We start from the raw sequence: 27422 nt of genomic DNA, 5'->3' as shown, positions 1-27422 counted from the left end.
TCTGCCAGTCAATGCAGGAGATGTAAGAGATGCAGGTTTGATCCCTGGATCAGGAAGATCCCCTGAAGGAGGGCATAGCAACCCATTCTAGTATTCTTGCATGGAGAGAATCCCATGGATAGAAGAGCCTGGCGGGCTACAGTCCACAGGGTCACACAGAATTGGACATGACTAAAGTGACTTAGCATGCATGCATATTTCCTTTTAAATTAATTCCTGTGTATTTTATGTTTTTGTTGTGGTTTGGGAATAGAATATTTTCCCATTATGTATAAAATTTGCTATTATTAAAATCTGCATCATATATGGAGGAAAGTCTTTGTCTATTTTATAACTGGTTGTCTTACCAAACTGTCCTATTTATACTAATAGATGTTGTTATTTGATAATGACTTTTCTAGGAATCATGTCATTCAAATAATATTTTTGTGGCTTTTTTTCAAGTTGGAGGATAATTGCTTTACAACGTTGTGTTGGTTTCTGCTGTAAAACAATGCAAGTCAGTGATAATTATATGTATATCCCTTCCCTCCCCCCTCCATCCCTTTGTTCTAGGTCGTCTCAGAGTGCCAGGCTGGGCTCCCTGTGTTACATAGCAGCTTCCCGCTAGGTATCTCTTTTGCACATGATGGTGTATATATGTCATTACTACTTTCTCAATTCGTTCTACCCTCTTCTTCCTGTGCTGTGTCCTCAAGACCATTCTCTACATCTGTATTTCTATTCTTTCCCTGCAAATAGGTTCATGAGTACTATTTTTCTAGATTTCATACATATATGTTAATATACAATATGTTTTTCTCTTTCTGACTTACTTCACTCTGTGTAACAGGCTTTAGGTTCATCCACCTTACTACAGTTGACTCAAATTTGTTCTTTCTATGGCTGAGTAAGATTCCATTGTATATATGTACCACATCTTCTTTATCTTCATCTGTTGATGGACATCTAGGTTGCTGCCATGTCCTGGTTATTGTAAATAGTGCTTCGGTGAACACTGGGGTACATATATCATTTTGAGTTGTGGTTTTCTCAGGGTTTATGCCCAGGAGTGGGATTGCTGAGTCACATGGTAGTTTTATTCCTAGTGTGTTAAGGAATCTCCATACTGTTCTCCATACTGGCTGTATCAATTTACATTCTCACCAGCAGTGCAACAGAGTTCCTTTTTCTCTACATCCTCTTCAGAATTTATTGTTTGTTGGTTTTGTTTTTTTTTTATGATGGCCATTCTGATTGGTGTGAGGTGATACCTCATTGTAGTTTTTATTTGCCATTCCCTAATAATGAGCAGTGTTGAGCATCTTTTCATGTGTTTATTGGTCATCTGTATGTCTTCTTTGGAGCAATGTCTGTTTAGGTCTTCTGCCCATTTTTTGATCGAGCTGTTTGTTTTTCTGATAATTGAGCTGTGTGGCTTCTTTTGTGACACTCCTTTTTTTTTTTCCCCCTGTAATTACTAGCCAAACTTCTAGAATACTAAGTAGTTGTATGGTTCTGAGCGTTCTTGTCTAAATTCACTTTTTACTGGGAATATTGGCCGTTGATTGGAACTAAGAATGCCATGTTTGGAGTTATAACTAAGATCAGATTTTTCTTTGAGCAAAGTCACAAAGACCTATCACATTTGTGATAGAGCCGTTCTACATCTCCTGTGGTTATAATCATTCAAGGGTGGAACTGTTTACTATTTTGTGTCCAAGATGACTTAATCTGCATGTACTATATGATTTCATTCTCCTAACAGACCTATGACGTAGATCTTGTTATCCATATTTTTCAGATGAGGAAGCCAAACTTCAGACAAATACATAAGTTGCCTAATCCTCAGCCATACAGCCACCCATGACAACAGTTCATTTGAACTAATTCTACTTGTTTTTCTTCCCCTGGTATTTCACAAAGTGATAGACATAATGGGAGTTACAAATTTCATTACTCTGTGAAATCTGAAAGAATCTCAAAGAAAAAATATATATAAAATATATATTTATGTTTTGAGAGAGAGAGTCTTTGTAGCTCTCAAATTTTAATATTCATAAGAATCATCTGGAGTGCCTTTAAAAGTACAAATTCTTCAGCCCTACTCTTCAGAAATTCCAAATTCTATGACTTGGGCTGGCCCGGGGCCCAGGGATCTTTAGTTTTGAAAGAAGAGGTTCATATATCCCCCTTTAAGAAACAATATTTTAAATGTATAACGAAGGACATCATGTCAGCCATTCATATTTCATAACTACTTGGGATGTAGAAATTCTGGTCAGAGCTAATGTAACAAAGGACTCTCTGATGGCTATTCTGAGGTTCTGTTCTTGCACAGTGCAGTCCTCCTGGATCAATCATTCAAGACTGTTAAGTCAAGAAGAAAACAGTGCTCTGGTTGAACTGTGTTAAAAGTAACATTGTACTGAATAAGATTTTTCTGATAGTGTCTACCATGGTGAGGAAATGCTTTCTTAAAAATCTTTTGCCAGGACCATCATTTTATCTGAAAGTAATGACAAAGTTTCTCTGATGTTTTTGTTCTTCATCCACTGCCATTTCAGCCAAGTTTTAATCTGGAATTCTCTCTTTTACACCTGGAAGTTTTTAAAAGAAATAAAATAATTTTTTATTTTCAGATTATGTTATAAAGATTAACGGCTATATCTTCAGTTTAATCAGAAACAAATGTTTTGCTTTTGCATCCAAGTCACATTTACTCTACTGGCTTTAAGCAAACACAGATTGGTTACATGTGAAATTATTAACCTCTATCTTAATTACTGAATCTTACCTGTGCTATTTTGGACTACAATTTTCCTTTTAGAGAATAGATTTTACATTCATGTTAGGTCAGCTTTATCTTCCCCATACATATTTCATATTTTCAAGCATTAAATGAATGCTCTCACAGTTTCTAAGATTATGGATAGGAACTGATTTTATTATAGTTTTTGGAAAGCAGCCCTGGGCTGCTTAGGTGGTGCATCATGAAAGGGTAGTTTTATTTACCTCAAAGGACATGTTATTTAGGAAAAATCTGCAAACATGGTGTATCTTAATTCACAGAAGCTGGAAAGCAGGATATATCTGGTAGAAAAGTGACTGTGAGATCAACCCCTTACACAGTTCCCAGCTGTCAAGGGGCTAGAACAACTGTGACTGAGCCTTCTCAAGACCGCTGGATACTGATGAATTAATTGATCCAGATATTCTTACCAGGTGTATGCCTATGTGGTACAACTCCAGCTTTCCAAAAACTCTTGGGTATGGGGGCCTTGGAGGCTAAAATTTGCCATTGGAGATAAGTTTTTCCTTATTAGATAGGCTTCTGTTCACAATTCCCTGGGGAGATGGTTTGATTGGTCTTTAATTCCTTGATTTATTAGGATGATTTCTGCCCTGATGAGACCACCAGAGAGAAAGTTGGGGAGAGATGAGGAGCTGTAGAGGGGGAAGAGCCTGGAAGAAGTGGGAGCAGACCATTCCGGGCCCCGGCTAGTCTCTGCTGGCCAGCTTCTTGGGAACCGCCGTTTCCTCTGCTTGCTTACTTGACCCTGCCATTCTGTGTCCCCTGAACCAGATGGGTATTTCTGAGAGGTTTATCTGAAGTCACAGAAAAAAGCCTTACAGGTTGATTAAGCTTCTGCTTTCTTCTTGGCATGTGCAGATTCTAATTTCCACCAGAGCTCATTTGGGAACTCAGAGGAATACATTTTGCAACGGGGGCAAGTGTGATGCTGCTGCTGCTTTAGGGGTCACACTCTGATACAGTAAAATTTGAGGGCACTCCACCCAGGATAAAATAACATTGAATATTAATGCGATTGCTAATGGGCTCCCATCTTCCTTTCAACCCTACTTCCTAGGGATGGGCTCATTTTGGTTCTTATCTTTTGGGGAGGGGCTAGGAAGCAACTTCCTTCTGATCATTTGACACTTGATCAATTCATTAAATTAGTCAGTTGCCTATACCTTGAATAAATACAAATATTTTTCCATTTAAAAATATTGTTTAATTTTAAAATATTATTTTTCAGTAAACTTTCAGTTTCCTAACAGCTAACTATAATTTGGACTTCCCAGATGACTCAGTGGTAAAGAATCTGCCTGCCAATGCAGGAGATGCAGGAGACACAGATTTGACCCCTGGGTCAGAAAGATACCCTGGAGGAGAAAATGGCAACCCACTCCAATTTTCATGTCTGGAAAAGCTTGTGGCTAGAGGAGCCTGGTGGGCTCCAGTCCATGGGGTTGCAAAGAGTTGGACACGATCAAGCAAGTAAACACATACACAACTGCAATTTACGGCATTAAAATTTTTGAACCCTGTTTATCCCACTATGTTATAGTACACTTAAAAAAAATTCTAGCCTGAGGTTTTCTTTAATTTACATTCTTCCCTGCTGTCTTCCTTTCTTCCCTCCTTTGTTTCCTTTCTTCCTTTCATTCATTAAACATTCATTGCACCCCAGACATTTAATAGTCATTGTCCTCTGGGAAATTTTCATTGGGGTGGGGATTGAGGGGAGAGTCTTAGCTGGTTTGTTAGGGTTGCCTAGCACAGAGGGCTACTGAAGCAAAGAGAAAGTGACCTAACACTAACAATTCTTCCTTCCCTCCCAAGACCGTAACACTAGCTGTCAACTTTTCATTTTCACTTAAAAAGTCCATTTCTTGAAGAGTGCCTTACCCTAAATTAGTTACTTTCCCCCCCTTTATTATCATTATCAAAAAACATTATTGAGTCACTTGAATGGTTTGCTGTCTTCTCAAGCTGTTATCTATTCATCTCCTTGACCACTTTCTCAAATGCTCTGATGTTTTTGACACCTGAAATTTTTCCGCCTGCCATCTTCTATGAGGAGCATCAATGACAATATAGCTGATCCTTCTAATGTTCCTTCTCTCGGAGACCTCCTCATTGCCAATGATCTTCACTTCTTTTCCATTTGAGCTTTCCACACCATTGGCCCCACTTTGAATTTTGCCATCAACAGGGCTGCTTCACCCATGAGGGGCTTAAAGGCCAGCACTCCACCCTAATAATGGATTCTGATCTCCCCACCCTGTCACTCCCTTTTTCATCATGTCAGCTATTGGATCTCATGGGTCCTTCAGTTCCTTCTACTTCAAGTGAATCAGTACTCTTTTGATATTACTTTTTTTCCTGTGCATCATAGACCTCATTGTATATCCATCTGGTGTGTTTGCATGTGTTCACACACAAATACATGCTGTTTTGGATTATGTATTTTTACTGATATAGAATTTATATATACTACATTATATGCAATAAAATGCACAAATCTTAGATATACAGCTTGAAGAATTTTTACATATGTATCTCCTATGTAACTACCACCCAGATCAAGATATAGAACATTTCCATTACCCCATAGAATTCTGTCCGGCTCCTTTCCAGTTAATAACCACCCTTCACATGTAGCCACTATCATGACTTCTAATCAGCTGAGATCATATTCTGCCTATTCTTGAGCTTCCTATAAATGGAAAGGTTTCTGTTTCATAGAAATCGAGATTTAAGTAAATTGTTACTGGTCAACACATGGTGAGAATTGGAGTTTTAAGTGTGTTCCTTTAGCTTTCGACACACAGTTATTCTAATAAAGGGGGGGGGGACCCATTTCCCCTTTAAAAAAATTCCTTTTAAAGGAATCCTATTCCTTTAAACCTTCCAATATAATAATGTACAAAGTATTATTGGCCCAATTTGTCTAGGACCTTTGTTGTGTGAAAGAAAAGATACAGTGTCAGGATCCAAAGGAGTCAACCACATTTATTGTCTCAATCTCTTTGTAGTCTCCAACAACTTTTATGTGTTCCTAGAAATTCACCCTGGGTCCTTTCTTCCTCCTTCCCCACCTGCCTCCTGAGAAATCTGTATGCAGATCAAGAAGCAACAGTTAGAACCAGACATGGAACAACAGACTGGTTCAAAATTGGGAAAGGAGTACGTCAAGGCTGTATATTATCACCCTGCTTTTTTAACTTCTACGCAGAGTACATCATGTGAAATGCTAGGCTGGGTGAAGCCCAAGCTGGAATCAAGCTTGCCAAGAGAAATATCAACAACTTCAGATACGCAGATGATAGCACTTTAATGGCAAAAAGTGAAGAGGAACAAAAGAGCCTCTTGATGAAAGTGAAAGAGGAGAGTGAAAAAGCTGGCTTAAAACTCAATATTCAAAAAATGAAGATCATGGCATCCAGTCCCGTCATGTTATGGCAGATAGATGGGGAAACAATGGAAACAGTGACAGACTTTATTTTCTTGGGCACAAAATCACTGCAGATAGTGATTGCAGCCGTGAAATTAAAAGACACTTGGTCCTTAGAAGAAAAGCTATGACAAGCCTAGGCAGTATATTAAAAAACAGAGACATTACTTTGCCAACAAAGTTCCTTATAGTCAGGACTATGGTTTTTCCAGTAGTCATGTATGTATGTGAGGGTTGGACCATAAAGAAAGCTGAGTGCTGAAGAATTGATGCTTTTGAACTGTGGTGTTGGAGAAGACTCTTGAGACTCCCTTGGACTGCAAGGAGATCCAACCAGTCAGTCCTAAGGGAAATCAATCCTGAATATTCACAGGAAGGACTGATGCTGAAACTGAAGCTCCAATACTTTGGCCACCTGATGCAAAGAACTGACTCATTTGAAAAGACCCTGATGCTGGGAGAGATTGAAGGCAGGAGGAGAAGGGGGTGACAGAGGATGAGATATGATTGGATGGCATCACCAACTGGATGGACATGAGTTTGAGCAAGCTTCGGGAGTTGGCGATGGACAGGGAAGACTTTCGTGCTGCAGTCCATAGGGTTGCAAAGATTTGGACGTGACTGAGAGACTGAACTGAACTGAGTTGAACCACACAATCCCTGGGGAATTTCATCATCATCTGCTATGGCTCCAACCGTCATCTCTACGGATATGACTCCCACATATGTTCATCTCAACTGAAGCTTGGTTTATTGAGACCTTTATCCTAGTCCACCCTTCCTGAATATCTCCATACACATGTTCCACCGGCATTGGCAAGCCAATAAGTCCCTAACTGGACTCGATTCTCCTTTTCTCCAAATCTGCTCCCCATACTGTACTCTTTATTGATGAGGTGAGTCTCCTATTACCCTCACTTAGGAGTTTCAACTCATCATATTCTCCTTGACCTGTCTCTTCCTCTTCACTTACACTGTCATTGCCCTAGTTCAAGGCTTGCCATCTCCTGCCAGATCTTGCCTTAAACCAGATCCTCATTCTGTTCCCCTTCACTTATTATGTTCCTTCTGCCAGGGAGAATCTTTCTTGAAAATATATCTGATCATATCACTTCCTGATTCAAAATGCTTCAGTGACTTCCCATTTTGGCTTCTTAATCTGTCATGCAAGCCTTTTGTGGTTTGGTGCCTGCCTACTTGTCCAGATTTATCACCCTGCCACTCTCCCTTCACACTTTGGTCTCAATAATGCTGAACTATTAGGCATTCTCTGAATATACTCTATGCTGTGCCTTTGTGCTGCTATTCACTTGTCCTAAAATGCCCTCCTCCTCTTGGCTACCTGGGAAGAGTAGGGCAGCCTTGATGCCACCTAGTTTGTGAAATCTTTCCTAATTCTCTACCCCATAGGGTCCTCAGCCCTACAGACACAGAAGGAAATGAATTCTGTAGACAACCTGAGTGAGCCTGCAAACAGCTCCAGGGAGGCAAGCATCTTCCTATATTGTAATTGTCTGTATTCTCTATCTCCTAGTCATCTGTATGTTCCTAGAGGGCAGAGTCTCTTGTTCAGCTTTACACAGAAATGACTCACTAACATTTGTTGAATGAATGAAAAAAGAGTGTAGCACTGTACTAGGTACTTTGCAAAGAACTTGGATACCACTTCTACCCTGTTTAGACTTATCTGTGGAAAAAATGATGAAGACTATAAAGTCAAAAGACAAGCAATAAATGGCTGTTCTTTGGAAAATACTTATCTTGGGTTTTTGAACAATAGGTTAAAAGGCATTTTAAGTGCCCTTTAAGTGTGTGATGGGAGAGATACTGTAGGAAATCACCTTGTTTTTCTGATTAATCACTGGTACCTTCACAATAGGGAAGGCTAAGACTTCAGGACCTGGGGCTGGGGTGTAGTCAAGGAGAATCTTGAGAAGGTGGGAAAAGGTTTTCCAGGCACCGGGTGGAAGAGGCTTCTATGCATGAGTAGAATGTTTCCAGGAAGACACTCGGAGAAGGAAATGGCAACCCACTCCAGAGAGTGGGTTGATAGAGCCACTCCTGACCATAGACTGGTTCTGATAGGTGCAAATCAGTCAGGATGAGCTTTCCCCTTTGGCCCAGTGAGGAGTGGATATACTCACTACACTTAAGGGATTGCCTTCCAAGATGGAAAACTGAAGGAGCCATAGGAATGGTTATAAAGGAACAGTAACAAGTGGCATCACTGCTAGCAGAGTTTGCCCCTTAATCATACACTGACTTGTACTGTTTCTTCCTAACTCTGTTGGGTCCATCATATCCACTCCTACTGCCCTCAGGAACTCTCTGAGATATAGTTGGGCTAGATCAGCAACTTCTTAGAACCTCAAGGTTAGAAGGGCTCTTAAAGGTTATGAGACACCCTACCTTTCCATCTGTACAACAGTCCTGGGTACCACCTTTTCGAAGGGTCATGGTGATTTTCAACAGTAAACTTCTGCCTGTTCCCTAGAGGTGTTTGAAGATGTGATTGGGGGCGTGGCGAGCATTTTGGGTTGTCATATGAATAGGGGGCATCTAATGCATTTAGTGGGCAGTGACCATAGATTCTAAATGATCTCAAAGCACAGGAAAGTCCTATTCAGTGAAGAATTGTCCTGTTTTAAATCCCAGTGATTTTCCCTTTAACAAACACTTCAAAAACTGGAGTTCATTCAAGGAAGAGTAACCAAAGTGATGGTCACCAGTGGATAATTTTTATATGAGACATATTTCAAATCATTATAAAGAAGCTCTTTCTCTTTTTCTTCTTATAGTCTTATTTACCCCCATAAATATTAACAGTTAACAATTTCTCTATATATGTAAGAATATATACATTTATATTTTTAAAATTTTTAAACAAAAGATCATACTGTCCATTGTTCTGTAAATTCCTTTTTTGCTTTATAACATTCCTTGGATATATTTTCATATTGTCAGGTATAATAATGATAGTGACTAACTATAAAACTTGCTAATTTTTATTAAATGCTGACTATAAATCAAACACTGCCAAATTGTTTTATATAACTCATTTCATACACTAGTCCTTTGAGATAGGTACTGCTATTAATCCCTGTGGCAGACTGACCCCAAAGTGCCCCCCCACCACCATAATCTCCTGCTCTTAGTGTTCTCATCCTTGTACAGTCCCCTCCCCTTGAGTGTGGTTGGGATCTATGATTTGCTTCTAACCAACAGAACATAGCAAAGGTGATGGATGTCATTCTCATGATTGCATAACATTATGTAAGGCTCTGGGCTTGCCAGGTGGCTCAGTGGGTAAAAGAATCTGCCTGCTAATGCAGGAGATGCAGGAGACATGGGTTTAATCCTTGAATCAGGAAGATCCCCTGGAGGAGGGCATGGCAATCCACTCTAGTATTCTTGCCTGGAGGAGGGCATGGCAACCCACTCCAGTATTCTTGCCTGGAGAATCCCATGGACAAAGGAGCCTGGTGGGCTACAGTCCTTGGGTCACAAAGAGTTGAACACAACTGAAGTGACTGAGCATGCACACAAGCACATGGAAGGCTCCATCTTGCTTTGGACACTCTTTGGGGACTTGGTGAAATAAGCAACTATGTTACGTGGAACTGAAGCTGCTTTCTAGAATCTGAGGACACCCTCTTGGGTCTGAAGGTGACCTCTAGATGACAGCCAATAAGAAACAGGGATCCAAAAAAAAAAAAAAAAAAGAAAGAAAGAAACAGGGATCCTCAGTCTTATAGACATAAGGAAATGAATTCTGCAAATGACTTGAGCAAGCTTGAAATCAGATCCTTCCCCAGTTAAGCTTCCAGATGAGAACACACCCCAACTGACACCTTGATTGCAACTGTATGGGGCCCTGAGCAGAAGGTCCAGTTGAGTTGTGCCTGGACTCCTGATACATGGAAACTGTTCAATAATAAATTTATATTGTTTTAAACCTCCATGTGGTAATTTGTTGTAGAGCACAGGAGACAAATTCAGCCCCATTTTACAGATGAGGAAACAGAGGCAGAGAGGAGCTAAATAACTTGCCTGAGATCACGTGGTAGCAAAGCTGGTATATGAGCCCTGGCTTTAGAGTTCATGATCTGTAACAAGCAGTCATTCTGCTTGTCTGCCTCTATACAGACTACCTCATTGTTTTAAACATCTGAAAGGTCTCCCATTACATGGATAAACTGACATTTATTTCTCCATATTCCTACCAATAGTCAGTTGGATTGTTTCCTATTTGTTTATTTATGTATTTGAATGAAAGATATGCTGTGAAAGATATGCTGTATTAGATATCTCTATTTCTTTGATCACTTTTACAAATATATCTTTTAAATAACTTAGCAATAGAGTTGCTGGACTAAAGATTATTTGTATTTAAAGATTTGATATGACCAGTTTTCCTCCAAAAAGATTATACCAATGGAATGGAACTTTCCGTCAAAATTGCCTGAAAATGGAATGGGAATGTTTTGGGGCAAAGATGGCAAATTGAACACACATTTCTAGTTCTTTCTTCCTTCCCAAACCACTAAAACTAAAATAAAGTACTTTTTATGTGTTTTTAAGGTACAGACCAACAAACATGAGGGAATTAGAGAAAAAGTCCAAATGAAAGTATCCTAAAGGTGGAAAGCATGTGGAAAAGTGGTAACCAACTTAGCAGACCTGGCAAGGGTGAATCCTAGGCTGGTAGATCTAAATTTAGATCAACTTTCTAAATTTCAGAATTCCCCAAAGACTTTGGAATTGGCATCAGGTATGTATGGACCTCAGAGAAGGCAAGGGCATCCCACTCCAGTACTCTTGCCTGGAAAATCCCATGGTTGGTGGAGCCTGGTAGACTGCAGTCCATGGGGTCGCTAAGAGTCAGACATGACTGAGCGACTTCACTTTCACTTTTCACTTTCATGCCTTGAAGAAGGAAATGGCAACCCACTCCAGTGTTCTTGTCTGGAGAATCCCAAGGACAGGGGAGCCTGGTGGGCTGCCATCTATGGGGTCGCACAGAGTCGGACACGACTGACGTGACTTAGCAGCAGCAGGAGCAGCATCATGTATGGACCTAGAGTGAAGGGGGAAGCATACAATTAGCTGACTGATGCTGTGAGGTAATTAAGAGTCCTGGACCCTTCCAACAATTCAATGATGCTAGATCCCATTTCCACTCCAACTTCAACAGGAGCCTGGAGTCTATTTTTTCCCTCTGCAGATGATAAAACAGTCTTTGGACTGAGGACTCAAGCATAGTTGAGGGCAATGGCAGAGATAGTGCCCCAAGACACCCCTCAGATCTTAGAATTTTATCAGCTAGGACTCTTAACTTTCAAACAGAAATATAGAAAAGTATGCTCTAGCATATATGGTCAACTCATGAAGAAATACCTGATGTTTCTGATGTTTAATAAAAACCCAAATAGATTAAAGTGAAACCAAAATTGGACAAAGCTCATTCAAAGTCCAGAGCTTCCAGTCAGTTTTTAAATTCCAATTTGATATAAGCGACAATCAAGGAATACCAGACTTCAGAGAACAACCTCAAATGAGAGATAGAGACCAAAAAGTCAAACAAACAACTGGAAACAGCTAATTCATAGAGGAAAAAAAGAGATTATGCAAGAAAAAACTTCAAGGTTAAAATATTAACCAGAAAATAAAAATAGGATGCTAGAAAGAGCAAATTATAGAACACAAAAAGCTCTTAGAAATTGATAAAATAACATAAAAATGAATATTTCAGTAGAAGGGTTGGAGGAAAATGTTGAGAAAACATCTCAGAAATTAGAATACAAAGAAATGAGATAGAAAACAAGGGAGAAAAATAAAGATAAAATAATTAGAGGATAAATCCAGGAAGTGCAGTTTCTGAATGAGTGACCAAAAGAGGGAACAGAACAAACCAAGGAGAGGAAAAAAAATATATTTCCCAGAACTGAAAGGCATGAGTTTCCTGACTGAAATTATCTATTGAGTGCCCAGCACAGTGCAAGAAAACAGACCCACACCCAAGGCACAGCATTGTGAAACTTCTCTGTCCATCACTTAAGACAAGGAGACAATTTTAAAAGCTTCAAGGGAGACTAAACAAGTCATATACAAAGAACAGCTATCAGAATGACTCTAGATTTCTCTATAGCAACGCTAGAATACAATTTAGAATCAGGTGTGAGATATAATCAAGATATATTTAGTTTTGAAAACATGCAAAAATTTTACCTCCCACACAACCTTTCTCAAGAAGCTACTGTGGAATGAGCACCTCTGAAACAATGGAGAAAACCAAATAAGAGAGAGACAGGACATACAGGAAACAGGAGAAAGATGAAGGGGCTCTCCAGGTGATGGGAAAGGAAGTTCCCAGATGCCAAGTGTGCGACTACGTATGTGAATGTCTTGAGAGGAAACTTAGACATGTGACAGAAAATTGAGGGCTTGAATTACAGATAAATGCATAAGAAATTAAGCAAAGACAAAAGGTGAGTCTTTTTATTCATTCCAGAGGAATGAGTGAAATATAAAGATGTATAAGAAAGGAAAAATAATCATAGCTTAAATCCTGACTCAACTCTGAATAATGTTTAGTTATAGTAAAGTGTGTTAGTCACTCAATTGTGCCCAACTCTTTGTGACCCCATGGACTGCAGCCCACCAGGCTCCTCTGTCCATGGGATTTTCCAGGCAAGGATGCCATTTCCTTCTCCAGGAGATCTTCCTGACAGAGGGATTGAACCCTGGTCTCCTGCATTGCAGGCAGATTCTTTGTGACTGAGATACCAGGGAAGAACTAGTTATAGTAAGGTAAGCCCTACATGCTGATCTAACCACAATCACCGCATGAAGTATATTGGGGACTTCCGTGGTGGTCCAGTGGTTAAGAATCTGCCTGCCAATGCAGAGGGCACAGTTTGGATTCCTGATGCAGGAAGATTCCACATGCCATGGGGCAACTAAGCCCCTGTGCCCCAACTACTGGGCCCATGCTCTAGAGGTTGCATGCTGCAACAAGAGAGGCCACCCCAGTGAGAAGCCTGCACACATCAACTTGAGAGTAGGCCCCCAAATTTTATAAAAGAATTACCTTAAAAAAATTGAAAGTGAGGAGTTTCTGTTTTTCCTTAGCAAATCTTGTTGAACTCCCTAAATTGTGTGCATGTATAACTTTGATTAAAAAAAAATTTTTTTTGATGTGTTTGCCTCTGGTGTGTTATTTCTGATTTAGAGTACTTCTTAGGAGGATGATGTAAAGATGATCCAAACATCTTGAGGTTGATTGGATGAAATTTCTTTAGATTTGCTTCCAGACCTGGAGTTTGATGAACTAATGATTTTCTAATGGGACCATCTCTTTTCCAGAGTAGTTGATTTCCCATTGAACTGCAGAAAAGTTCTTCCTTAAACTGAAATATAGCTTTGTATAATTTCTACTGTCAGATATAGTTTTACTACTTGGGGCACAAAGAACAAATCCCATCCCTTTTCTTTACCAGCCCCTTTGAAACATGATTAAACTATCATCATTGACAAACTATCCCTATTTCCCACACCTACTTGCATGCTTTTTGGTCTTCTCACATTCTTTTCAACTTCCTGTGATTACATTCTACCTCTAAAGACAGGGGGTGTGCGTGTGTGTGTGTGTGTGTGTGTGTGTTTCAGAACAGAATATTCCCATTGTGGCTTGTTTGTTATAAAAATTTTCAACACTATACTGACCACAAAACACCTCCTCCTTGGATGTAAAGATTAGTGGTTAAGAGTAGACCTCACCTATAAAATGGGGACAATGTCAGCATCTTCCTCATGTGAAAATTAAACAACATAATATATGGCCAGCCCTTAGAACAAAGACTGGTGCAAAGTAGGTGTTCAATGAACATTAGCTATTAACTTTCCCCCAGAACTGTTTTATTAATGTAGCCCAAGACACCCATTAACACAGTAATCAATCAAACAACAAATATTTACTGAGTTCCTACTCTGTGCTAGATGCTGGGAATGAGGAGAATGAGACCATCCTCTTATCGGGAGGAGTCAGTAGTCCCTCACCAAGTTGATTTATTATATTAACTAAGAACTAAAATCCTTTATGTTTGTTTTATCTTTTCATTTTGAAAAAAGTGTACTTAAATTTTTTTAATCAAAGTTGTATATGCCTATATAAAAAGTTAAATAGAATTGAGAAATTTATAACAAAACAGTGGTTCCCTGCATCAGACCTCACTCTCCTCCAGGGCCGCTTTCCAGAGGCAACCACTTGTCGTTTGTTTAGCCATTTCTTCTGGAATACACATCTTGGTGCTTCCAAATAATAGCCTGAATTATACTGTCTTAAATTGTGACTTTTAGACATTTTCTGTCACCTATTGTGGTAAGAGTTGGATAAGCATCCAACTCTCTTATACCCCATTCCTCTCTGTACCTGTGCCCCATGCTCCTAAGAAAATACACCTTGCTTAAATCAACTTATGTACTTACGTCACTTGTTAAGGAAAGTACAATTCACAGTTGAGCATTGTGGACTCTGGTTGTTTCTTTTCTCCTTATTTTTCCTGAAATTAAGAGTTGCCTTTCCTCCCATTTGTGTAATTTTCTTTGTACGACCTTCTAATAGACACACCTGATAGATACAAGTCAGCCACCATTAGCTAACCTACCATTGTCTGTCTTTCTCTTGAATGGAGCCTTTCCACTCCTCCAACCTTGTCCTGGGGTAGGAGCTCTCTACACTGTTGCAGAGCTGTCACCCTGGGACTTCCCTTCACCATCAGTCTTGGAATTCCCTGTTTTTCTCCTGAGTTGGATTTCTTATCTGTTCCTCTTTCTTGGTTTACTCGTTTGTTTCGATGGAGAACATCCTCTTGGAGTCAAGGCAAAAAAAGGGTCTTTTCTTTGTTCCAGTGTTGTGAAATTTCACAATAATGTGCCTGGCCATAAGCCTATTTTTATCCATTATACTGGGCCCTCAGTAGTCCTTTCAGGAAATCTGGAAGCTCAGATCTTCTGAGAAATTTTCTTAAAGTATTTTATTGATGATTTCCTTCCTTTGGTTTCTGTTCCCTCTTTCTGAAAAAGCTGTTAACCAGATATCCTTCTTTTGAGTTTTTCATTATTACCATTAATGTTTATTAATTTCTAATACTTCTGTTTTTGGCAAACCAAATGTTCCTTTTTAAGATTCCTATTCTTGTTTTAAGGGTGTAACATCACCACATATTTAATAATACTTAAAAATTTATTTTAATTCCTCTATATATTTTTTCTTCCAAATTGCTTTTATCTAATTGTTTTGTTTGATTTTCTTATTCTAGGCCTTCCTTAGATATCTGGTAACCCTTGGATGTCCGCTCAAGGTTAGTGAACCAAAAAGCTAATTGGAAGCTCTGAGTTTATAGACAGGGCTGGTTGACTTTGAGATTCCTATTATGTGATCTACAAGCACTATTTTAGGAAACCTCTGATTAAGTTTTTTCTGGACATTTTGGGGGCTGGTCACAGTCTCCAGAAAAACTTTTCTTACCTCCTCCAAGGTTATAAGTATGCTGCCCGTGTCCTGGTACCCCATTGAGGAAATAGGGCTGGGGAGGGAGAGCTGGGAGTTACAGCATTTTAGGATCACCAAATGCCCCAGTTTCTGATACTGTTCTCAAACCTACAACCAGGCCAGTTGACCTACAAGTCAGAGTTTCTTCAAAGAATAAGCATTCTGTCTCCCAGGGCTGTGGAAGAGCAGGGTGTAGAGCCAGTGGTATTGAGCAGGAAAGGCTCGTGTGTGTGTTGTGTGTGTTTAGTTGCTAAATCGTGTTTGCCTCTTTTTTTTTCTTAAATCATGGACTGTAGCCTGCCAGGTTCCCCTGTCCATGGGATTCTCCAGGCAAGAATACAGGAGTGGGTTGCCATTTCCTTCTCCATGGGATTTCCTGACCACTGAGCCACCAGGGAGGGTTTAGAAGGCTCTAATTGCTTCTCAAATGGCCTCCACTCATTTCTTAGGTCTGATTGCTTTGCTGTAGCCCTCAATTTCTGAAGTCTCTGGAACTGCTAGTTCTCAAGTCTTTTGAGGATTCTGCACTGTAAATTCCATTGGTTTTCAGGTTTTGTTTTGTTTTTTGTTTCAAATTACTATAGATTTAGAACTCAACATTCTATGATGTGCTCTATTGCTTCAGTACTAACTACATAAGAGCTCCATTGTTTGTCAGGGTGATATTCTTTATTCCCCCCTCCTTCCCTTTCGGCCCTTTCTCATCTGCTTCTCTTTCTCTATTTTCTTTATTTTCCCTTTCTGGATATTAACCCTTTGGGATCGATCCTCTGTTTTTTAAAGAAAGCTTTTTTTTTTCTCTTGTCAATCTCCTTCTCTTTTTTCCTATTCTTTCTGGGAGATTTATTCATCTTTATTATTTAACCCTTTCATGGAGCTTTTCATTTCTGCTATCATATTTTGAATTCCTAAGAGTTCTCTTTTTAAAAAATAGTATCTTGTTAAATGAATATGTTATCTTTTATCTCGCTAAGGAAGTTGATATTAGCTTAAAACCTTTTTTTTCCTACTCCTTGTAATTTTATTTCCACTGAATTTCTTCTTCTTGTTAGTTTGTTTTAATCTGTTTCTTTCAGAGGTTTGGCTTTTCTCAAATGTCTTTGTCACTTATTTTTAGGGTAGGCACCACAACATTGGTTGGAAGTTTTGTGTAGGTAGGGCTTATCAGCTGGCAGGGTTTTCTGAAGAGAGATCTGGCAGGGCTCTCAGTGTTTCCATTGGAGGACCTTTAAACGTCACTGTATGCAGGGAGTGGAGACAGATTGCTCTTGGGATATTCAGGGAGGAGTTGTCCAATCTGTTGCCTGGAGGATGTAAACTTGCCTTGCAAGTATTCTGATAGCTGAACCATTGAAAAGGGTTGGTCCAAGAGGCGCTGTTGGGGAGTGTGTGCGTGTGTACCTGCATGAGTACCTCATCATCCATTGTAAACTTCTCACTTAATCTCCCCGCCTCTGTTGGCATTTCATTCTGCCCACACCTGTGGCTCAAGTCCCATGGGAGGCAGATTCCTTTGGCTGCTTAGGGGTTTTTTCCTTAATCTTTTTTTTTTTTTTTTTTGTAATGCTATTTTAATGGGTTTTGGAAGAATAAACAGAAGAACTGGAATATACGGTCCACTTTTACATTATTCTCACCTGCCCTGACTGAGTCATGTCTTCTCCCTGAACTTGTTTCTGTAATTGTTTACGAGGAACCCTACTCCCTTGAATCTTGTTTGATCCAAAAGGGCACCCTGGGGTTTTAATTCTGCCATTTACTATAAGAGGGGGGAGTACTTGGCTGTTGGGCTAGGCTCCCTTCTGCAGGGTAGCTACGGGCAAGAGAAAGGAGACTGCTATGAGAAACAAGCGTGCATGCTACATGTGCGCTTAGGCACTAACGATGTGGTAGCACCCAATCTGATGTGTATGTTGAACTCACACAGCACGTGCTCACCTTTAGCGTGGGGCTCCCAGCGCTTCTTGTGCACCTCTCAGAGGCTGTGGTAGGGCCCTTGTTGTGTGCTTCACTCTGCAGTTCCTCCCAGAGATTGCCAGTCGCTCCTTCATCATGGAGCAGTGTTTATTAAGAAAGCTTGAGTGGTGCAACTTTTCCTTTTTAAGTTCGTGCATGCAGCTGATGCTCTAACAAAAGGTCACAACCTATTAATAATTAATATAGAGCAGACAATAGTAAATCTGACAGTTCAAACTGGGCAAAGCCATTGCTTTTGGATTGGAAATAGAATTCTATTAAAAAAGTTTAAAAACAGACAATCAAAAAACGAAAAGAACAGATGGTTTCCAGGCTCTATTTGGACATTTTGGAACTTAATGACTAACTACATTGAAAAGTCTTTCCTACCTAGTCACCAAGCAAGAGATACCCATAAAACAGTTCTGTATTAGCTTACCTTTAAGTTACACCATAATTTTGAAAGTAATGAAACTACTTTAAAAGACTGTCATATAAATCACATTAAAGCATAAAGAAGGTTTTCACTAATTCAGACTGGCCATCATCTTGTTAGTTCGAAATGATCCATATTATTAAGGAGATGCTAAGGTTTTCTTTTGAATAACATGTGGACGCTTTAATGGAGCGTGAGGAATTCATTTCCTGTTACCGTCAAGGGCCCACGTTTGACGTCAGGGTCAAGCTGGGGTATTTTGAGGTGGGGCAGGACTAGCATTCTGGTCAAAGTTGGCATTGAGTCCTCCGCTGTCTTCCACATCTCCTTTGTGTGTCCACCACTCTCCATCGACAGGGTGGGAGGAAATGAGACACTACTTGTCATGACCTTAGGTGTATTTAGAAACGTCTTCTGAGAGAATGGCTTTCAACTGGAAATAGAATGCTTGTGACCCAGAAGTTGTGTAGGTGGAATGAGGAGTTTTTATAACAGTTCCTAAGAAGCCAGCATATTTTCACTCCATGATTATATGCAAGCATGCTAGACATTATTATTAACATTGTAAATGTTCAATGGATTTTTTTTAACTTGTGTCAGTGGCATTTATAGAATTCCTTTTCAGTGTTTTATTTTTCTGTGTTGTGGTTTAGCCTTAAGGTAGTGTTGCATTGCAAAATTTAACTACTATGACATAATCATTTGCTAATGTTTTCTAGATATAAGAATAAAATTTACTCCCAATAATAGTATAGCAGTGATCATGTCCTTAAAACATTTACCTCTTAAATAAAGATAAGAGTAACATCAGAATGCATGTTAATATGTAATTTCTTCTCAGAAGAAGTGAATCTTTAACTTTAACCACAGTGAGACAGAGTTACTTTATGGAAGTATTGGTGGGATGTAAGATACAAAAATATTGTGTTCCACTTCTAAGTGACTGAGCAAAATAGAATCCAGGGCTGGCTCACAACTGCCTGAAGTTCAGCTTTCAGAGCTTCCCTAGCTGTGGATATCTTTGGTGGCACTGGAGAGGAGCAAGTAAAGCAGCAAGGATCCTATAGCCTAGGAAATGTTGTGTTTATTTATTTTTCTTTTTGTAACCATTTATCATGGAAAATTTCAGGCATACACAAAAACAGAGAGACTCATATAACAAACCACCATTGCAAAAATTTATTTTTAACCTAATGTCTTCGACCTCATTTGGAAAAAACAAAGTGGTAAATATAGGAAGTCTGCCAAGCCTGGTGGAAACTCAAAACCATGGCAAGGACAGACATATTTCCTTAGCTACCCAGGTCTACTCCTTCTCCAGTGAATACCAATATAATTTAAATGTCATTTTTAACAATGAAAACACTTTCTTAACTTTTGACAGTGACATATTTCTTAGGACTCACATGAATTTGATAGGGTTCAGGGCAGGCTCATGGGAACAGATCTGGGTATCTGTCCGAGGTTAGGTATAAGTGGAGTCAATAGTAATAGAAGCAGCAGGAGAGACAAGTGCTGAAGAGGCAGCCATCGCAAGACCACAGTGGCCTGAAGAAAGCTATCAGATGAGGGACATGCTTGATTCATGGGCTTTAAAAATGCAAGTGACCTCTGGTACCTGAGAGCAGATTGTGCCTCCAAATCCCCACTCACCTTTTGTTCCAGCACAGCAGGTGAGTGTTCCAGGGAGAAGAGGCAGCACATTCCTTTTTCAGAGGAATGCCACTGTTCAATTTACCACTTGGAAAGCCCTAAAACCCCCCAGGGCCTTCCAAAATAGATGGGATTAGTCAGTAGTGACATTTACAGGTTTTTTTTTTCCTTCTTCCCTCATTCCCCCTTTTCTCAGGAATGACAAAAGTTTTTCTTCTGTCTACTTAGTAAACTTATCTCCCTAGAGGATTTTCACCTTGTGAAAGAAAAGCGTGGTTAAATTCTATACTAGATTTACTGGATCTCATTACAAAATGAAAATATCTAAATTGTTCCAGCTAGTTTAGGGAGGCGTTTCAACTATGCCGATAATGGAAAGGGCTTAATGGAAGCTATAAATTGGGGGAAATTGATGAATTAGTAGTGAAAATCTGAAATTTCTCAGCCCTCCATTTGGATAATGACTGCTTTCCACACAGTAGAAACCAAGGAAACATTTATATAAATACTGCAAAATTCCTTTCTAACCACAGTGGTAGGTGTCCAGGACTCATACCTGCTTTGTAGACTGATGAAATGTAACCCTACATGTCAGGGAACAGGGATGTACTAATAGAAAAGGGAACCTAATGAGAGGTACCAGCTACCAAGGGTAAGGCCTAGCTGCCCGTTCATTCACTCATTAGTTCATTCATTCATGCACTCATCTTCCTTCTCTCCCACTGCAAGGCCTTTGGTCTCATGAGTGCTCCTAGTAGATCTGCCTCCTATTCATCCTTCAGCTCTCAGCCAAACTTCACTTCCTCTGGAATACCGCCTGAGCCCCTTTACCTCCACCTTCACCTAACAGGTAGGTCAGGTTCTTACTGAACTGCTCTCTGTGGTGTATAACAGATACTCAGTAAATATTTATTAAGTGAATGAATAAGCTAATCCTTCATCCAGGTATTCTTTTGTCTTGCCTTACTAGGCAGGACTTTACTAAACAACAGCTATGGAAGAACCCTGGCCAGGTGAGCAAGTCCTTTCACACCGGAGGACTCAAACAAGTCAGGACCCACCTTCTTCAAAACTGGAGGGAGCTGAGCATGAGATGGTTTTCAGCCTGAGTCTATGGGTGGAAGTTTATGGAATTAATCAGAATGGGCAGAGAGATAAGAAACAGTCAAAACTAAATTTATACTTGTGCCAAGCTCATGTGACTCTTAGAATTTGAAATATAATTTTTCTGGTAAGGAAACTGTGGCCTGGAAGACTTAGTTAATGAGTAAGTGACTTACTTACTTGGTGAACTTGTTTCTCTGAGGTTCTTTGAATTTACTAAAAGTTGTTGTGGATTGAAGTATTGGAACCTGCAGCATGTTTTGGTGCCTTGGGTTTGAAGGGAACATGTTATTTCTGGAGAAGTAGAAGGACTCAGAGTAGTAGACCCAGAGGAAACATCTGGAAGAGAAAGGGAAGCTCTTGGAGTCTCAGGGTTCTTCTACCCTGGGAGGGTGGTGACCAAGGGGGTACCAGCAACCCTACCAGGAGAGCATTCTGAGAGAGGGTTGTTTCTTCAGCAGTTGATTTTAGCCACTGCAGAGTTTTACCAGAAAGTAGATTTCTTTCGTGGCAGTGTAGAAACTTCGGGGTGGTTCCAGTTCCTAAACACTGCTTCTGTTTAACTTAGCTGTTCTATTTAATAGGCCATCAATTGCATATTTTCTGAATAACTGTACCTCATCTGCAGAGTTTTTGTGGTTACAAAACCCTTTCACATACACTAGATTCCTTGGTCCCATTACACTCCTGTGAAGAAACTAAGACTGGACATCTTGAGGTTTACCCAAGAGGCACATGGCAGGTTAGTGGAGGAACAGTTGCTTTAACCAGGTTCCTGACTTGGGTCCTATACTGTGTACCACATGTGGCTCACGGGAAAGGAAGTGTTCCTCTGGCGGTCTGGAGACACGTAGCAAAGAGTGACAGGGGTTTTGAAAGCACTCAAGTTTTACTTAATGTGTGTGCTGTTTTTCTCAGAGGCATGTTTACCTACTTTTCTTCTTACCACTTGCCACAGCAGAGGGTGACAGAGGTGAGCAACAACTTAGAAGTGTGATGATTGATAGTAGTTGATGGCACAGTAGTTACAATCTAGTAGACACCAAAACTTTCACATGCATTCATTCATTTCATCTCACAATAAGCCCATGAGACAGGTACTGTAATTATCCCAAATTTACAAATGTGGTAACAGGCACAGAGAAGTAAAGAAAATTAAGGTCTCATAGTGAGTTTAGTGTCTGACATTTGTCTTCTTAACCACCGATTTTTTGTTTTAACCTACTGACCTTTTTACCTATGAGATTATTAAACCATTTGAGTACAAAGGAAAGGCCTCAATATTGCATTGTATAAAATACTCTGAAAACTCTGGGTTTCAAAAAAGTTACTTTTCTTTCTAAAGTAATTATCTAGAAAATTATACTCCCTGAAAAGATGATGTACAAGCGCAGCACACCACTCAAAACTACTAAGAAACGTATAAGACAGTTGGTCTCCTTTCATCCAGCATCTGCTCTGTTTCCCTCTCTGGAGGCATCTGCTGTTAACAGTTTCTGGTGTTGAAAATGATGTTTGGAGATTCACTTTCTCATTAGTGATTGAAGTAGCGAGAAATGATGTAGCAGGAGCCCCACCTCTGGCCTCAGCTGTGTCCTCTGTCAGGACTAGGTACCTCGGGGCTGTCTGCAAACTGGCAGGCCGCCAGCCAGAAGTTAGAGGGTGGGCGAAGGGAGGAACTCTGGGAAAGATGCGTGCCTCTGGGGAAAAGGAACTTGGCCCCACATCAAAGCTCTTAGGCTTAATTGGGGATGAGGGGGATTCTGAGCCAGCAGTGGTGATTTCCTCAGCTCCCATAGCAGGTCCTCTGGAAGAGTCTTTTCTGAGTCCTTAGGTTTGGAGGGAACCCAAAGGGTTGAGGTAAAGCTTGCAAGGACTGCTTCTTTGAATATTCTGGAAAACACTGAGCACAGCATGGGGACTTCTCCATCACAACAAATCTCAATAAGGAGGAAAACGTTCTTCCTCAGCTCCGCATAGATCACCAGAGGGTGCTGGCCCCTCTGAGTTCCCTGGGAGTGGCTACGGAGGGTCACTGAGGCAGTAAGGCCTCGAGGCTGCACAGGGGGTGTTAGAGGTAGGCTTTTCAGGTCAGCCTATCTTAGGGGCTCCAGAACTAGAGAGGGACAAAATGGCAGGCTCAACTCTACCAAATGGTAGCTGCCTATGATGAATACATATGGGATAAAAATGTTTGCTGGTTCTTCTTTGTTATTTTCCTTTCCTGAATTGGCCCTTTTTCTTCCCCTTTCCTGTCCAGTTCCTGCTTATCATTTAAGATGTGGTCAGGCAACTCCTTCTCTATTACCCCTATCCCAGCCCCATCCCCTGGCCCTGTGTATCTGTCATTACCTGACTTGTATTAAAATGATATGCTAATGGATCAGTCTGAGGCCATGAACTTCTATTTAGGGTTGATTTGGGTCAGTTTTGTAGTTTGAGTGCCTGGATTCTGAAAAATATGTTAGGGAGTGTAGAGTTCATGTAGGATGCTTTGAACTACGCCTGAACTATTCCTGCTTCCAGAATATCCCTCTCTGATAGTTTGGGCCAGCGAATGAGCTAATTTTTGCTAGTTTGACAGACAAAAGAATTTGCCTTTAGGTTGAGAATGGGGCTAAGATGTGTGCTAAACTGTTAAGTGATTTTGGTTTATGAATGAGCATATTTGGAATAGACCACACTGGAAAATGGGCTACATTAACACATCACATAACCATTTAATTATCTTAGATAGTCATCAAAGTACTTAACTGTATTGCTCAAGTTCAGGTCACTGGAAAAAAAAAAAAAACCCAATTGAGAAATCCCATCCTGTTTCTGTGAGGGAAATGCTCTATGAGTGTCTGTTGAGGTGGTCTGAAGAGACTCCATATTTTTATTTGTTCCCATCTCATGGTTTGTCTTTTTTTTTTTTCTTTTTCCCTATGTCTTTCTGTATTCCAGATGTGGTTCTTTAAATGATTTGACTTGGAGGCAAGATTGGGATATAGGATATGGGTCAGTGTGGAGGTTGATAAGTAAATGCCTAATTGTTCCTAAGTGACGAGGGGGAATAGATGGTAACTAGTACATTTCTGGCTTGTAGCCCTGTCTGTCTCTTTAGAAGATTGTCAGGGACATAGGAAAAGAAAAAAGTCTGAATTCTCTGAGTAGGTTCTGCTTTGCATAGTTTCAAGTAAATGAACCAAATCTCTGCTTTAAGACTGCAAGTCTAGAGGGAAGGCAAAAAAAGAGAAAAGACTGCAAATCTACATGTGATGGTGCAAGCTGAAGGTTTACACTCTGTAAAAGTGGTAATTTCCCCATTCGGAAGGCAAGGAGACAGGAATGGGAGGGGTGGGTGGGGGAATCAAAGTGTAGGTCAAAAATTTGAATTTTAAGTGCAATCTTCTTAGTCATCACTTTCATTTCTGTCTTCTAGGGAAATCTGACACAGCTAGAAAGCAATGGAAAACACTAAGGGTTGCATCAGATGTTGAAGAGAAACTGATCATGTCGTGGAGATAAAAAGGATCTCTCTTAAGATGGATTTTTAAAAAGCTGGTCATTTAAAGGTAGTAGTCTTTTGGGGGAGAAGCTCACAGGGGTTCCAGAGACCAATTAGTCTCTGGTTTACAATCTTAGCCTCATTTTAGAATAAGGAATGGAAGTGTTCTTATGCTCTTTTTCTTCCTTTCAGCATATATTTGCAAGGTGGGCTGCAAATTTTCAGCCCATTTCAGTATGTTTCCCTGTAGAGAAAGTTCTAGATTCACCCTGTGAAGCAACATCTACAAGAAGTTTTAACATTATTAACTGTTTCACCCCCATTCTGTTGGACAAGTGGTTTTCTTTGATTCTTTCTTAACTCTACATCTAAAATTAGCCTTCAGTGTTCCTGGCACTGTGTATGACCCAGGGGAGGGTTAGGAAGGAAGTAGAAGATGTGGAGTGAGAGGGCATTAGAGAAAAACAGCACAGTAATGATAAGAGTACCATCTGTGTAACACTTGTCAATTTAAAGGTCATGTCCCATTAGCTCTTGCCACAAACAGGCTGCATAGCTTTACTCTCTCCATTTTACAGAAGAGGATAGTGAAACTTGAAGTTAAAGGATTTGCCTAGGATTACATTCCTGTAGATGATGGAGTCTGAACCTAGAAACAGTATTCTGGCTCTAAAATTGTGTCAAATTTCATTGCAAATTTGCTATTTTAGTCCAATATCTGTACACATGCATGTGGATGAGGCATCTTGAGTGCCTGAAGTGGCATGAGGCTCCTCAGGGGTGGTATCTTGGAGGAGGATGCGTGCACATGGATTAGTGAAGGTGTCAAGGAGATCCTCCTTGGGGAGGAAGGTGGAAAGCAGCATGAGAGGAGGACAAAGGCAGGAACTAACTGGAACCAACTAGCGTGGGTTGGGGAAGGAGACCGACTGTCCTAGGCAGAAGAACCTTGGCTGGAAGAAATGAGAGACAAGTCTAGGGACATTGGGGATGTGGCTAGAAGGGGTAGGGAAAAAGCAATACCTGGAATTTTCTTTCCGTGGCCTCAAGGAGCCCATGGCAAAAGGACTGTGAGCTCTCCTAGGAACGTGTTCTGCACTGGTGGGTAGAAAAGGGGGTTGCCAAATGAATTATATATAGAAGTCTGTGCAAGGGAAGTTCTTATGCAAAATGACTAAACACGCTCCACCGCCCTGCCTGGTTACTTATAAACGTGGCATGTGTGCAGAGTTGATGGGAGTCCAGATGTTGTCTCAGAGACTGCTCAGAGAAAAACTGAGAATGAACTTGCAGAAGCTGATGACAGTCTGTCCTTCCATCATAGTGGAGACAGTTTTAGCCACATTCCCATTAAGCATTTCCTCTATCGAGCACTGTCTCACCTTGAAACTTGGGGAAGACCGGTGTCAGAGCCATTTTCAAAAGAGGGACTAAGAGCTTGGAGACAGGGAGAGAAGAGATTGAAGCAGACCTGGATGATCTCTGCAGTTATTTAACTTTCTAGCCACACATCACTTTGTAAACCTTTGAATCATAGGCCCGATATCACCATGTATGTGGGGCATTCTAGTTACCTTGAAATCTGGGACTCATAGGTTGTGGGTGGCAGCTGATCATGCCAGGGAGACTCCTCTGCACAGTGTCACAAGCGCAAGAGAGAGCTTCGATTTCATGAGACACAATCTCGCGAACCCACAGCAGTAGAGTGGGGAGGATTATGGAGCCTGGAGAGGGGAGCTGCGTTACAGAAGTGCCCTCATACCTTCCTCTGCAGCTTCCCTAGGTCCCAGGAACACATGACAACAAGAGACATTCTAAGAGTTAGTGCTTGACTGGCTGTACCCGGAATCTCTCGGGGGCTACTTGGCTGATTCTAAGACAAGGGTTAGCCTTCCCTTATCCAGTATGGCTAAGAAGGGAGGATACCAGTTTACAAAAATTATTAGAACTTGAGTTTCCTCTATAAAATAGGGATAACGGTAAAAACAAATGCAATCCCAGTCATGGTGAGGAGCAAATGAGACCCCGGATGCAGTTCAGGTTTCATGGGTCACAGATTATGAGATAGAGGTTTGCGTGCAGTAAGGTTTTGGAGGAGTTCTCTTGGGATCAATACCTTTGGGAAAGTGAAGATTGCATTATTGGGTAAGGGAGAAGGTGAACTGTGATGCAGCTGAAGGAAGGCCTCAGTAATCCATGATTGGCTGTGCAGCTTCAATAGCCCTCAGAGTCACCCTGAATTGAGACAAAGTTGTGGGTCTTATGTCCACACATGGAGCAGTCACTGGATGTGCTGCCCCCAGGTAGGGTTTGTGATCTTAGGCAAAGAAACTCTTCGGCAGAAGGTCAGGGCTAGAGAGGGATGTGGCGGCTAGCTGGCAGCTGTCACCACTGTTAGCAGGGGAGGGGAATGAGTGCTGAAGCCCCAAAGGAGGTGGTAAACCTGGGTGATGCACCACAGATCCACTGCAGCTCATTCTTGGTGCCTCTGCTTCGCTTATTTCATAAATAAGTTCTGCAAACAGCTCCTCTGGGGCTGGGGAGCTTTTTTTCTTGGGGAAACTTGTCAAAGAAATGAACTAGAGCCTTCACCACAGCAGCTGCTCTGGAGGGTGCAACCGATACTCATCATCTTCTTTCTCTACTCCTTGCTCTGGTTTCTCCTTCCGCTTATCCAGTCCAAGCACTTACTCAGTGGGTGTGAAGTGGACTGCGGCTGCTGTACTTACCATTTGCCATTAAGAGGCAGCAAGTGGATTACGTGGGTGCCAAACACAGCCTTCCTTTCCCCTCAGTTGTAAAAGCAGCCCTGCGTGGGTGTGTGCTCAATTGTGTCTGACTCTTGGCAACCCCATGGACTGTAGCCCACCAGGATCCTCTATCTATGGAATTTTCCAGGCAAGAATACTGGAATGAGTTGCCATTTCCTACTCCAGGGAATCTTCCTGACCCAGGAATCAAACCCACGTCTCTTGCATCTCCTGCATTGGTGGGTGAATTCTTTAC

At 40.8% G+C, this 27422-nt stretch overlaps 1 protein-coding gene across 1 annotated transcript in view; it reads left to right on the top strand.

Annotated features, from left to right (window-relative positions):
• The window catches only part of TOMM7 (translocase of outer mitochondrial membrane 7), a 240656-nt gene that overhangs the window by 103731 nt on the left and 109503 nt on the right, over nt 1-27422 (top strand). The window contains exons 3-4 of the mRNA XM_065938987.1: nt 15545-15586; nt 24351-24483. Of these exons, the coding sequence (XP_065795059.1) occupies nt 15545-15566 (22 nt within the window). The 3' untranslated portion in view covers nt 15567-15586; nt 24351-24483. The remainder of the gene's footprint in view (nt 1-15544; nt 15587-24350; nt 24484-27422) is intronic.

This window comes from Muntiacus reevesi, chromosome 6 (genome assembly GCF_963930625.1).
Source record: "Muntiacus reevesi chromosome 6, mMunRee1.1, whole genome shotgun sequence".
Lineage (NCBI taxonomy): Eukaryota > Metazoa > Chordata > Mammalia > Artiodactyla > Cervidae > Muntiacus > Muntiacus reevesi.
This window is presented reverse-complemented; position numbering and strand designations above follow the sequence as displayed.